The 13,789-nt window shown below is 37.5% G+C and overlaps 1 protein-coding gene across 4 annotated transcripts in view; it reads left to right on the top strand.

Annotated features, from left to right (window-relative positions):
- The window catches only part of RAPGEF4 (Rap guanine nucleotide exchange factor 4), a 157,354-nt gene that overhangs the window by 69,885 nt on the left and 73,680 nt on the right, over positions 1-13,789 (top strand). For all 4 annotated transcript variants that reach the window (XM_048310068.1, XM_048310067.1, XM_048310069.1 and 1 more), the window contains 2 exons: positions 6,331-6,403; positions 7,460-7,524. In XM_048310068.1, coding sequence (XP_048166025.1) covers positions 6,331-6,403; positions 7,460-7,524 — 138 coding nt within the window. The remainder of the gene's footprint in view (positions 1-6,330; positions 6,404-7,459; positions 7,525-13,789) is intronic.

The raw sequence follows: 13,789 nt of genomic DNA, 5'->3' as shown, positions 1-13,789 counted from the left end.
AAAGATGCAGGTTTACAACTGTTAGTGTTGCAGAACAGTTTGAAGAAGAATGAGTTCTGTTCTGTCACTGCATTGTTCAGAAAATTCCAGCTAAGGTGTGATTTGCTGCTTCTCTCCTACATGTGATAATGAAAGAGGAAGGAATGAGAGCACAGCTTTCTTTTATGATCTTATATTGAGTTTGAAGCACTGTTGGTGACATCATCATTTGATTTTAAAGATACCACTGTGAAAAAGTAAATATGAAAATGTATAATGCTCTTTTTCAGCCACTTTTGACAACTCAAACTTCATGTTAAAGACAGTTAAGTATTTTTTTCCTGTAAATGCATTATCTATTCTATGTTTACACAATTGAAGTAAAAGAAAACACATAAATCAAATGGATTGTTTGTTCTTCTTTGTATGTTTTTTTTGTCCTCTTTAAAGTAAATGCAATCTTTCCCACCCCTCCTTGCCAAGTCCTGTCTCCACCCAAGTGCATTTCCTGAGTGGATTTCTCTAGGAGACAGAATTGGAGAACTGTATGATGGCATTTCTATATTTAAGTTAGATGGAGCAGAATAGGCTGTGTAATTTGCTTAATCAGTGCCCATGCTCTAATTTCCTTGGATGTGATTTTTTGCAGTGCAGTCTTATCTTTGGCTTTCTATCTGGTAGCCAAGTCTGCTATTTGGCGTGATTTCAGAGAGTTTGGTGCTATTTTCTTCTTGACAAAATATCAAGGGGATTCTGTGATAGAGCAGATTCTGCACACAGAGCTTTTCAAGCACGATAAATTGATTTAAGTGGGAATGTGACAGAAAAATACATGCCTCCAAAATAAAGAGATGGAGTAAAATCTAAAGCGCAGTTGATTAGAGCCAGGCAGAAACATTCAGAAGATGGTAAGTACGTAAGTAAATGAAAAAGATGCAGATTCGTCTGCTGTTACATAAACTGTACCTGTTCTGGGATCAGGATTCAGCAATTTTGGTACAGGCATTTCCTGTATTTATTTTATCTGAATATGACTCAATGGTGCTTCACTTCTGCTTTTTCAGACCTTGTCTGTCACATTTTAATGACTTGATAGACTGACGTATACAAACCAGTCTGTTTCTGTTCAGTAAGTTGTGGTAAGATCTTCACATGGATTATTTTCTATTTTTCCACAAAATATGTTTTTGCTATTGTAGCATTACATTTTCCTAATATGTCTTCATACTTTCCTTCAGAAATACATCAATTCTGTTCTCTTACCTATACTTTAAGTGACAACAAATGTTTATATTCTGTTAATGAGAAAGGCAAACATTTAGCAATAGGCAGGATACTTGGTGTTCTAGAGTGAAGCACCAGCTTCAAACAATGATTTCTTATCTAGTGTTAAACAGCCATGGGTTAGGTCCTTCTTGTGATATCCAGTTGTGACATTGACCTGAATTGTATGGAAATTTTCTGATTGAGCTTTTTTAGAAGCAATACACTTGGTAATTTGTAAACATTGTAGGAAGACGGTATCTGAAATCAGAATTAGGCCGAGTCTGCTATGGGTCTCAGAACATACTACTGGGCAAAAGCAAGGGTGTTCTTTGTTTTCCCCTTTGTAACAAGATTGGGATAAAAAATCCCTAACAATATGATAATTTGTCTGGGGTGGTTTTTTTTGTGAAAATCTTAAGAACATTAGGCACTTTGGATAGCAGGCAGATGACCTGAGATTTTACCCATCTAATGGCAAAAGTCTGGATTTTGAGACAGCAATCTCCATTTGATTTGATGAGTGAAAAGAGGGTCCAAAAATCTTCATGGGCTCTTTCTTTCAGGGGCTTTTGTTCTTATTGTTCTGGAGAAAAGAGCAGAAACAGTGCACCATGGGAGTGGCATGCCCTTGTGAGTAATGCTCATGAGGGAGGTGGTTCATTGCCAACTTAGAGGAAGAGCAGAGTTGTACTGAGAGCATCAGTGATCAATTATTTATTGTCAAAAGAAAATAGAGAAGCTGGCTCACATTGTCAAGCTACAGCATATATTCCCCAAGAGAAACCATTGTAGAAGTATTGACAGCTAGTACAGGAGTATTGCAGAACTCAGGCAATAGTCACAAAAGGAGCATCTGATGAAATTGTTACACAAGGTTTTGAAAAATACGTGTGGAAAGGTCACCTTGATGTTTGGCTTAGGACTTCTACACCTGAAATTAATTGTTTTGTGTTACTCCCAAGTTTGCAAGTAGTGCGGGCTTTGCCTTGTCACCTTCTCTGCTGCTAGTTAGTGGTAGGCAGAACAGGAGGCCTCAGAAATGGTGAAAAATGACAGTGATTGAGATTATGAGTAGGGGAGAAAGAGAAGGGAAAAGAGAGATCATGTATTGAACCGAGCCCATTTTGAGGTCAATAAAACTTTCTCCGGTGTTACAAGACACTTAATTCCTGGTATCTGGCCACAGATTCCTAGTATCTGTAGATTCACCGTGGCGTGGGGAAGCATCAGAAGCCTGAGTCCCCAGTGCTACAAACCATCACTGCCTCGGTCCTTATTACACAGCCCTTATTGGCCAACTGCAGAGCTGCTGCCCTTGGGGGAGTATTTGGTGTGGAACCTGTGTTCAAGTCTTTATACCCAACGTGTCTTCCCTTCATCAGTCCTGAGTCTTTCCCATTAGAGTGCTAAGGTTTTGGTATACAATGAACATGGACAACAAAGGCTCATCCATATTCTTTATGTGTATCTGGCTTATTCTGGAATGTTTGTGAACAGGTATTAGCTCTTCACTACTTGCAGCAGAAGAGAAGGGACTAACCACAAAGATCAAAGACATCTTTTATATACTTTGTTTATGCTATAAGCATTTCTCAGGAATTTAGAGATAGCTTGCATCAGAATTACAGTAATTGCCTTTCTAAACACTAGCACATAAAAATATATCTAATTATGTCCACAGAGTTGAAGAAAACCTATTATAGTCATGAAAACCTATGAGTCAAACTGCAGCTAACTACAAATAAAGTCTTAATATGAGCATGCAAAGAAACACACTGAAAAACCTGACAATGAGTAGCCTTAGAAACCATTCCCCCACACCTTCCCAGTAAGGCAAGCGTGTGATTCTGTTTCTTCCTTTTCTCCTCTACCCAACTGTTCCTTGTCAGTAGCTGTCTTTGCTTTAGGCCATAGCAGTAGCTGAAAAGGTCAAAACGTGTTAATTTTCACCACTGCATGAGTATGAGGCGGTCAGCAACTGGAAAAAAAATACTGTCTTTATTACTTTTGCTGTCAGATTAGATACAGGAATTGTCTATTATTTAAGCTGTTACATGATAGAGTTTATAAATTGGTAGAAATCTGAAGGCAGAGTGAATAGGTCATTGAATGTAGCTTTAAAAACTGCTATCATGTTGGATTTACAAAACTTGAAGACTTCTGGTAATAAACAAGCGTATGATGATTTAATGATAATTGTTGCTATCTCTCATAAGGAAAGCCTTTCCAGGCTTTATACCACCTGTGGAATACCTTTGCAAAAGCCTTTTGTAAATATCTAGTCTGTTAATCTTCAGGATGGTTTTAAATGCCACCTATGAGTATAATTTAACTTACTGAATTTTATTTTCATTTACAGACATTACGGTAACAAGATAGGTCTCAATATCTGAGCTTTCAGAGATCTCATGCCTGGAACTTCATTATTCCATGTGATACTGGCAAATCTTTATGCAATTACTTAGGTCTGTCTTCACATGCTTAGGTTTCCCAGCAAACAGTGTTTCCCTGACTCCTTGAAATAAGTTTCCCTTGACATTTAATTTGGCTGATGAGGTGACACAAGTTTAGGCATAAATTATACCTTTTATGTCAGCCCACACCCACTGAGATATCCTCATGAGAGACCATGTGTAGGCAGTTGTATCAGCCCTCCCTTCAGATATCCAGATATAGAAGGAAGTTTCATTTATACAGAGGTGCCCTGGAGGAGTATGAACAACTGAGATTTCTGAGGGCATGCCTTGAATTAATTCCTCTTCTGGTAATGCTGTTTGAACTCCTTCACAGGCAACACTGCTCGCAGGGTTGGCTGTATCAGACTCATAAGTGCACTTATCCCAGGGCAGAGTGGGACCTTCATGCAGAACGTGACAGAGCTGACATCTTTGGGAGTGGTACCGAAATCCTGTGTTATCTATCAGGAGTCTCTGCTTTTGTTCCTGGTGAACTTTGGTGTCCTGAGCATGAGGTATGCCTGAATGGGATTAGATGCCTCCTGTTAAGTTGTATATCTAATTCTGGCTTACTCTGCCTGTAGGTTTTTTCTGAAGCTGTGCCCTCATATCTTTTGGAAATTGTATGCTGTGTTCTATGTTTTGCCTCATGAGAATAGTAATCAGGAAAAATACTAGAGAATTAACCAGAAAAAAAGGCCATGCAGTATATGATGGCTGTGGACACGGTATAGGGAATAAAAGATAAAATTACTCTCTTCCCACAATTGAAGTTCCTTATAAAAGTGGCTTAAATGTGGACTAGTATTTCTGGGAAAATGCTATTTTGGGAAAAACAAAATGAAGAAATTAATATCAGCTGAACGATGATGAAGAAGAAGAGAAAAACATCTATACAATTTGGTTTTATCTTGTTCCAAATGAAACATTGCAATTTTCCATCTAAAAATCACATTTCAAGACCAAACTCAGTAGAAGGTAGAACAAAGCATTTATCTACTGTTTGAATAAAATGTTATTTCAACCCCTTGGGACACACTTTCATTTTTTTTTTTTCATTTGGCCAACCAAAATGACTTTTTCCCTCAGTTTATATGTGTGATTTACTAATTGAACTGAGAAAATAATTCTTTCTTATGTTCTTCCTCTGGTTGAGTTCCAGGCATGGGACTGGATGCAGAATATAGGAAACTGAATGGTTTGGGAAAGAAAATAGGAGAGTTTTATCCTCAAATGAAATGGCATTTGTTTTGTGTGACTGACCAGGGATATAGCATAGATTTGCTTCTATGAGTATTCAGCTGGATTATGGGTGAGATTTAAATAATATGTTACTAAGCTTTACGATGTAATAGCTTGTCTAAAAATAGGATTGGATTATTAAGATTAATCTTTGTAGCTTTTGTTATTATTTAGAGTGCAAGACATTCAGTCTTTAGTGCTAGAATTTATGATATTTTCATTTCCATTTCCAAGAAAAAGAAATGTATAAAGGATAATTCAAGCATTGTTAAATTCAGCAGGCAACGTTTTAAAAGTGAGTACACCCAAACTCCATAGAGCAAAGGATAAAACTTTTAAATTAAAATTGCACTATAAGGGACATTCTCTGTCTCAATTACTATGTGTGCTTAGTTGAAACCTGCATGAATTTCAGCTGGTTGATTGTTCACGTTGAGCTCACTGCACACCCGAAGGACTGTATGACGCATTCTATTTACGCTGAACATCAGCATCCCTGTTGCACAAGCTTGTTTTCTGGCAGTTTCAAAAGGGAGTTATAATTGTTTATCCTTAACCATGACAGTAATATAGTGTGATTGGAAACAAAAATGTGTCTCTTATTCATTGAATGATTTGTATTTGATAAAAGGACAATTATTTTCCTTTGGTGTTATTTTTGTAGCTTCTGTGAATTTCCTAAGCCTTAGACAGAGCTTTGAACCTTACTGATGGTGTCATCAGCATTCACTGAAGAAAAATACTAGTTGCTGACATCAGTTACAATTATGTAGCTTATAGTGGTATAAGGGACATTATTTTTACAGTTACAAAGTTTCATCTGCTAATACAGTTTTTGTGTGAGGATATACATAATATGAGGTGTTTGGTTTGTGTGTTTCATAGCCTTGTAGCTTCTGAAAACCAAAATTAGTGTCTTAGATTTCAATGTTCAGAGTTTTCACAAAACATCCTGTATATTTCAAATCTGACACCAAAACTGTTGTTGTATGTGATTTTTATGAACCCTTAGCTTGCCTCCATTCCTGTAATAAAGTAGGTTTCTAGTTTGAGTTCAGATGAGTGGTGTAATTTCAAATGAGCTTTAAAACAGTCTTTGTGGGAAATCACACAGCTAAGTAAAATATTGATTTATTAGTACCCTTAAAGTCATGCTTTGGGGAAGAGGAAAGAGGGAACTGGTTTAGCACAACTTTGGATGAAACAAAAGCAGTGTGTGCTCCAGTCAAGAACACAGACCTTGTAGAGTCAAGACGTTTGATTGCCTCATATTTCATGTGTTCATGAGAAGCACAAGGCTGGAGACACACAAATGTAAATAGCACATATTCCCTTGAATGGCTTTATACATCCGTACCTGACCGAATGTGCCATCGCTGTCTTTCAGAAATATCGACAGTATATGTCTGGACTTCTCACTCCTCCTTATGGTGTTATGGAAACTGGCTCCAACAATGACAGTAAGTATGAGAAATTAGATATCAGGTGGTGGGCAAGCAAACAAGAAAAGGAAAGAGAGGGAGAGATGGAGATTCTCTGGGTTTGGGTGTTGAACTTTAAAAATTTAATTCAGTTTGGTATTACAACTGCAGTAGTATAACTAACTGCATGTAGTAGAAAACACTTTGGAACTTGCCTAACTGCCTTCCAAACTGTATATAAGTGTTTACAGAGCTGTATAAAAATCTGCCTGTTGGCTAAAACATAGTGGATGATGTCGTATAGCATTTTACTACTTGTGTTACATGAATTCCATGGAACATGGCCATGAGTCCTGCTAGTAAAATAAATATAACAAACTGTCTCAATTTTTTTAGTTAGGATGGGCTACACAACTGGCTGTAGAATCTAGGTTAGTGCTTGAGCTTGCAGTAAACATGCTGCTCTCTAACCTTTGTTACATAGCTAAATAATTTTGGTTACGTCTCTGCCTCATGAGAACCTGTCAAGCTGTGGGATAGTGCTGTACACATGAATCCAAGGGCAGCCTTTGGAATTCATCACTTACATAAATCAAAACACTTCTGTTTATTTGCTAGGGATTATCTAGATGCCAAGCAGGGCAATATCTGATGGCTAGCAATTGCATCTGCAAATTTTGTCCCCTATGTTACATGTTCAGTATGTTTTCTTTGCAGGATAATGGTATAGCACAGCATAGCATTGCTAATTAGTGCAAACTCAATGTCACATTTTACTGCCATGTACTGAGAGACAGGTAATGTTAAATGAAAAAGCATAAATAACTCCTGTATACATGCTTCAGGTATTAAGTTTTGAAAAAGTACTGTGCTTAGCAAGCTGTTTAAAATATTGACTCAAATTAGCTTTTTGTCTTTTTTGTGTTTACTAAGGAAACTTCTTTCTGAATAAATGTTTTGCTCTTTAAAAATTGCAGATTAATGTGTGTGTTATCAAAGTACTGAACCCTCAGATTCCCTATTCTACTGATAAGTATCTTCACTGTCACTTAAAGAATGTACAGTATGTATTTATGTTCTGTATTCTTTTTTTAGGAATGCCAGATAAAGACAGTATGTCAAGCAGTGCTCTTTGCCAAGTTTCTAAAAATTGTAATAAGGTAAATCACACACAGTTTTGCCCTTTTTTTGCTGGAGGGGGAGGTTATGAAAAATGCCAAAGTGCAGCATTGAATTGAAAGTAACTGAGTGCAAATGGTTGGTGCTCTTGAGTACAGTATACAAATTATAAGAATGCCTTAGACATTGTATCATTTAACTGAAGAAAGCAGCTGGTTCAGGATTATTACCAAGTGTACTGCTGCTGAAGTTTGTGTTACAGTCTGGTTTCCTGGCCTTTGTTGGAAGAGTGCTGAGGGTGAGGAAGAAAAGCAGCACTATGACGAGACCAGTGGATAACCAGTGGATCATAAAATTCATTATTAAATCCTATTTTAAGGCTTAACTGAGTCTGAACTGATGCATAGGCATTGTTCTGGCCCTTTGCTCAGGGTGAATTTTCTCCTATGTTCAGAGAGCAGCTTTACATCCCAGTTCTCCTTTGTAAAATAGTTCTGTGCCTTCAGCCTCACCAGATGAGGGCCCACATGAAAGAACTCATGAATATTTCTGTGCCAGTTTCAATAGTGGGATATAGTATATATATAGAATAATAGTGGGCAGGAATAGTGTCAGGCGTTGCTGCAAAGATTGATAACTTCTAGAATTTCTGTATGGCATGAGTAGAAAAGTTACAGGAATAAACAGATGCTTCAATGCCTTTTTTTCTGGACACAGGAGTTTAACTGGATGCATTTGTGTGATGGCTTTAAAAGGTTAAATGTATTTTTGTTGCACAAAAAGCGTATCTTGACAGCAGCTGAAGACAAGGCATATTTTAGTGTGTTTCCTTAATGCAAAAATAACTACTTCCACCTCTCCCTGTCTGTCTGTCCTGCTTCCTCAAGGGTACTGACCTTTCTTAATTGTCACGTTCAGGTTTTATTTAATGTATACATGTTACACTATGCAGTTCCTATTCCTAGAGTCTTATTCACTAATGCTACACTACTTCCGGACACAACCTTATCCTGTAGGATCATAAACATTTTTCCATGCACTGAGTAATTATTCTTAGATACTTAGATAGCACCTTGGATTCTGTAAGCATTTTACGTAACAGTTATGAATTATATCTAAGTGCTTCTTTAGGTTATTGGCATTTCAGCGGCACACTTGGAGTTAAGGCAGGTCAGGGGTCTTGCTTGGCTTCTCAAGGAAAGCACCAGGTGCAGAATTCAAACTAAAGGATGTTTTTCTGTTTTCTGAGGCAAATAGAAGTAACAGGTAAAAAGGTAGAAATATCTGTCTGCCATAGGACGTGAGATAGTAATGGGAAGTGATGCTCAGCTAAGGGTGGTAAACACTCTTAGGTACAACGTATTTTAGAAACTGAGTAAAATTTAATGATTAATACATTTGCCAATAGCTGGGCTTTTCTAGCGCAACAGAACTCTTCCTGCACAAAATAATTTCTTGGGTAGGAGACAGAACTTGGCTAGGGCAGGCTCAAACTGTTTAGTGACTTTTACAAGAAGAGAGTCCTTTGCAAACCATATTATCTTCCTATACAAGATGTGTATAAAACAGACACCCTTCTCCCTCCCACACTGTACACATTTCCCTGGAGAGAAGCTGAGTGAGTAAATACGTGACAAGTACTTGTCACCACCTGGCGAACGTGGCAGAAGAAGCTACACAGCATAGAAATGATCCTTGAATTCTAGTTCTATGTTTTCTCCATATGGCCACAGCTGTCTTTAATTATGTTCAGTGAAAGGTAAATGCAGCAGAGATAAATGCCCAAGTATTTTGTTTACTGCTTGCAAACTTCATTCCTGCAGTTTCAAACCGTGCAACTGTTACAGTGCTTACACAAAATGTCTGTTGCCCTTCATGCCCTGCAGTCTGGTTTGAACCATCAGGGAGTTACTGGAATTCCAGGGCCAAATTCCCAGAGTTATTGCCAGCTTTTCAAAACCAAAAATCAGGATACCAGAAAACTGCACTGTATTTCTAGATTTTCCGTATTTTGCTTATTTTTAGGGTGATGCATGACTCCCAAAATGGCAGGTGTTTCAGGGAAGGGCATTCATCCAGGGAAAGGGAAATGTTAGCAGGACATCTTTAGACTACTTTAGATGACCAGAATAATCTGTGAGGCAGACAGCAAATACAGCTCGAAGAGACCCACAGACTACTCTGTAATGTCCAGAAAAAGACTGAGTGGGGAACCTTCTGAAATTAGGAGGAAGTTCCTTAAAATCTTTCATATGGTAAGAAGGCATTACACTCTAGGACAGAAAGAGATAACATCTTCGGTAGTTCTCATCATGAAGCATTCATTTCAAGGTATGTATGTGTTGTTTTAATTTTCCAGGGAAGTTTATGACTGTAAGTAATTTGCTTCAAATGAAATTTCATGTATTCCACTCTGGAAATATGAAATGCATGTTTTTTTTTTTTAGCGTGTGGTGAGTCTTTTACAAGTACTGTAATAGATGTTCTTCCGTAATTGCTAATTATTTGAATTTCATCTTCATAGCTTAATTTTTTTCTCCTGTCACATCTATTCGTTTTTGATGAGTAACATAAGATTTTTCTTTGAATACATGCTTTGGAATTTTCTCACCATATGGGGATGTTTGGTTTTTCTAGTTCATTAAAATCTACAAAAAAATTATTTCTATTAGGAGAAGGCAACAAAGAGATTCTTTTTACCAAATGTGAATTCATTTGCATTTCGGGTTACATTATTGCACATCATTTAATGCAATATAGGAGTTAAATTGAGCATAAAATAGTGAGAGAGAGTATACTACTGTTCTCAGTTGTATTTTGGGGAATGGAAACAAAGTCGATTTAATGCTGTCTTATGTAAGGGAAAATGACAGAGCGTTGGTCTTTTAAACTAGGACAGACCAATATATCTGTGCACTGGTCTCTCTCACTCTAGTTTTTGAAAATTCCCCATGGGGTAGAGTTGCATATGAGAGATGAATGTAACCCTAAAGCCAAAATTACAAAATCAATAATAATTTCAAATACATTTTTGGAAGAGATACAGTAGAGTACTTAGAACGCAGGGGAGGTCGGGTTCCAGCGTGCAGACAGAATAGGTAGTGGTCCTGGTTCCATATATTACCAGCAGAGCTGGCAGCAGGGTTGCGTGATGCTTCCCACTACAGGACACTCTCCTTACAGTTTGGCCGCTTTTTCGCTGTTTACACTGAATTCTCCATGCTGAGAGTATGCTCGTGGCTGATTTTTAAATTGAAATGGATCAAACCTGTCTGACATTGAGCTGGAGGAAAATACATAGCACATACTAAATAGCTTTTTCCAGTTATACACTAGGAATCCTGTCCTTTGGACTAGAAGCTTGACTTTTGGGGGTTGTTCATACAGTAAGGAGTGTACCATTTGCGAGCCCCTAAAAAATAACCGCAGTGTTAAACATTGAAAAATGTCAGCTGAAACTGGCTCACCAGAGGCTTGGTGCAGTTTCACTACAAACCTGTGCACTCAGGCTGTGAGCATTTTATGTGCAGAATTCCCACACTGTCTTTGCTCCTGGGCTGCTTGGGCATTCCTGTCTCAATGTTTAACCATGTGGGGTTTCTCTCAAGAGCTTCTTTTAGTTGCTAGAGGAATATTTTGACAATATAAAGCCAGACACTGACTGAAAGCCAGAGTTCTCTCCCCTGTTCTTTTACACCCTTTACTGGTACCCAGGTAGGAACAAGAAATAGCCCATCTGCTCTGGAAATGTGAGATACAAGATAGTTTGAAAGAAGAGGTACTGGAGGAATGAGTTGTGGAGACAAAGGAATAAGAACAGAGGACAGCCCCATTGAGAGCATGAATCTCCACTCCCTTATGGACTGTGGTGCTGAATGCTATTTTCTGCAATCAGCAAATGTCTTAAACTCCTTTGCAAACTGTGGATGCCTTAAAGCATAGAAATGATACACAGGAAGAAGAGAAATTTGTGATTTGTAAGTTATTTATTCAAGTAGTAGGTAGTAAAAAAATTCTCACCCTGCTAATGATCCAAGCTGAAATTTTATGTTCTTTTCCATAATGGAATCTCCATATTGCGGTTTGCTGAAAGAACCCCCACATCCTCAAGAAGCCACACAAAATTCTGCTTGAGAAGAAGGCTAAACAATTAAGTGCTCAAAAGCAGAGTGTTTCAAGAATGGGGACTGACTGAGCAGTGTTAATGAAGTCCTCTTATCTGTGTTTGTTATGGTACAGACTTTGATTACCTGCTCAAATATATTTTTGCTGTGACACACTACATTAAAACAACGTCCTACCTCAAAAACCATGCTGCCTTTCTTTTTTACAGCTTCGCCTCAGTGACTGTTTAAAACGTATGTAAGTTTGCTCCTTCATTGAGAGCGTACATCCTGTAAGGGGAAAAGTGCTTTTCATCTCCTTGAATCTGAGGAATCCATGCTGAACACAGAAGACAAGAGCAGATTAAGTTGTGCAAATTCATACAGTAATTCTTGCTATTGGGTGAAGAATGTCTGTTCTTTTCTGAAATCTCTCATGCTATATTTCCATTATGTTCCCTATATTGTCTTTGGGTTTTTATTGTGATAAAGAGTTGCAGGAGCTCCCCCTTGTGCACGAAGTAATATTCGAAAAACACATAGATTGAGTTTGTGAACCTTACAGGTTGAAACATCGCCTTTATGTTTTTCAAGTAATGTCTGCACATCTTCTAGATTGGAAGCTTATTGGAAGTGATTTATTTTAAGGTATTTTGTATGCCAAAGCTCCTATAGAATGTGCTGCAATACTTCTGTGAAAGTCACCTTTTCATCTATCTTCTTTCCTTGCTAATTCAATGTGGTAAAATATAGATTCCTTTTCTTTACTTAATTTTCAAAAAGACATAGGTACCATGTTGATTTTTATGTATTTAAATAATTGGGTTGATTGTGAAAACATTATTTTCCTTTTTATCATCTAAATGTCGTTAATGCAATTGTATTGTAAAGATCTTTCAGTGGAGAGAGCAGGGCATAATCAAGAGTTAATCCTCAAAATATTGCAATTTACCAGGCAAATGAATATTCACTTGTTTCGATTTTCAAGCACTTACGTGTAGCTCTGGACATTTGAAGGTATACTGTTTGTAAATATGACACTGCAATTCACAAAGTTCAGCTTGAAAAACCCACACAAGACACCAGTAATAATCATGTTCATTCACCATGTTAGCTACTCTAGCAATAAACACAATCATTTTACTTCTAATTTCCCTATATTTCAATTTACTTTTCCCAGATGACCGAAAGGAAAGCTTATCGTTTAACATATTCAGTATATTATCAAATGTGGAATTTGATAGAGCATTAGGAGAACTCTAAGGGAAATGTTTCACATGCTCATGAAATTGTGAGCCAAAAAAAAAAAAAAAAAGAGGAAAGCAGGCAGTGTTCTATCGAAGTGTAATTACAAGGTGTTTGTTTGAAAGTTGTAGCATCTCCAACATACACATGAAAACTGTGTTAGAGGATAACTTATTTTCTGTATAGCTGCCCAGTGATAGATGTGCATTGATTTCTTTTCTTGCTTGGGCTCTGCACCAGGCAGTTCTCCTATACAATATTTGCATAGGGTTAAAAAATAATTCCCTTTTCTGTTTTTGAAGTGATAGTGTGAAAGCACTACATGCAAATATTTCTAATAACATCTTTGTGCAGTCCGAACTGTACCCATTATTTTTAGGGGCTGCTCTAATATTTTGGCACCAATTTCACGTATATGAAAGTAATTTGCCTAGAGGTCTGTTCAAGTTCTTCATTTTGCTCTAAGTGAAAGTGCTTAGGGTTTCATCATTATCACATTCTGTAACAATTTGGCTAGTGCAGAGGCTCTGCATATAGTCTCTGGCAATGTCACATGATGACAGCTTATGGCAGGGGAGATAACAAAGACAGGAGTGTGAGATGAGTAGGAGCCTGTGAAAAATACATGTTTCATATGTTAGTAAGGAACATAAGCATGAAAAATGTGAAGGTCTTTATATGTTGGCAGTAATGTAAACAAAATTGTTAGTAAGTCTGCTGAGTTTCATAAGTAGACTTTGCATAAACTAAATTGTTGCAGAACCACCAGGGAAGGTTGGATATCTCCAGTTTCAGCCAGGCAGATGATATACAGTGGTAGACTTCCCTCCTGAATGTCTTTGTGAATAGCAATACCTCAGAGGAAGCTTGCAGCACCCCATATTCTGTTACACAATCAGCTCCCAATAACTTGTGAAATATCTGTGATCCATTATTTCATTGTATACCCTGAATTCTG

This window comes from Corvus hawaiiensis, chromosome 7 (genome assembly GCF_020740725.1).
Source record: "Corvus hawaiiensis isolate bCorHaw1 chromosome 7, bCorHaw1.pri.cur, whole genome shotgun sequence".
Classification (NCBI taxonomy): Eukaryota; Metazoa; Chordata; class Aves; order Passeriformes; family Corvidae; genus Corvus; species Corvus hawaiiensis.
This window is presented reverse-complemented; position numbering and strand designations above follow the sequence as displayed.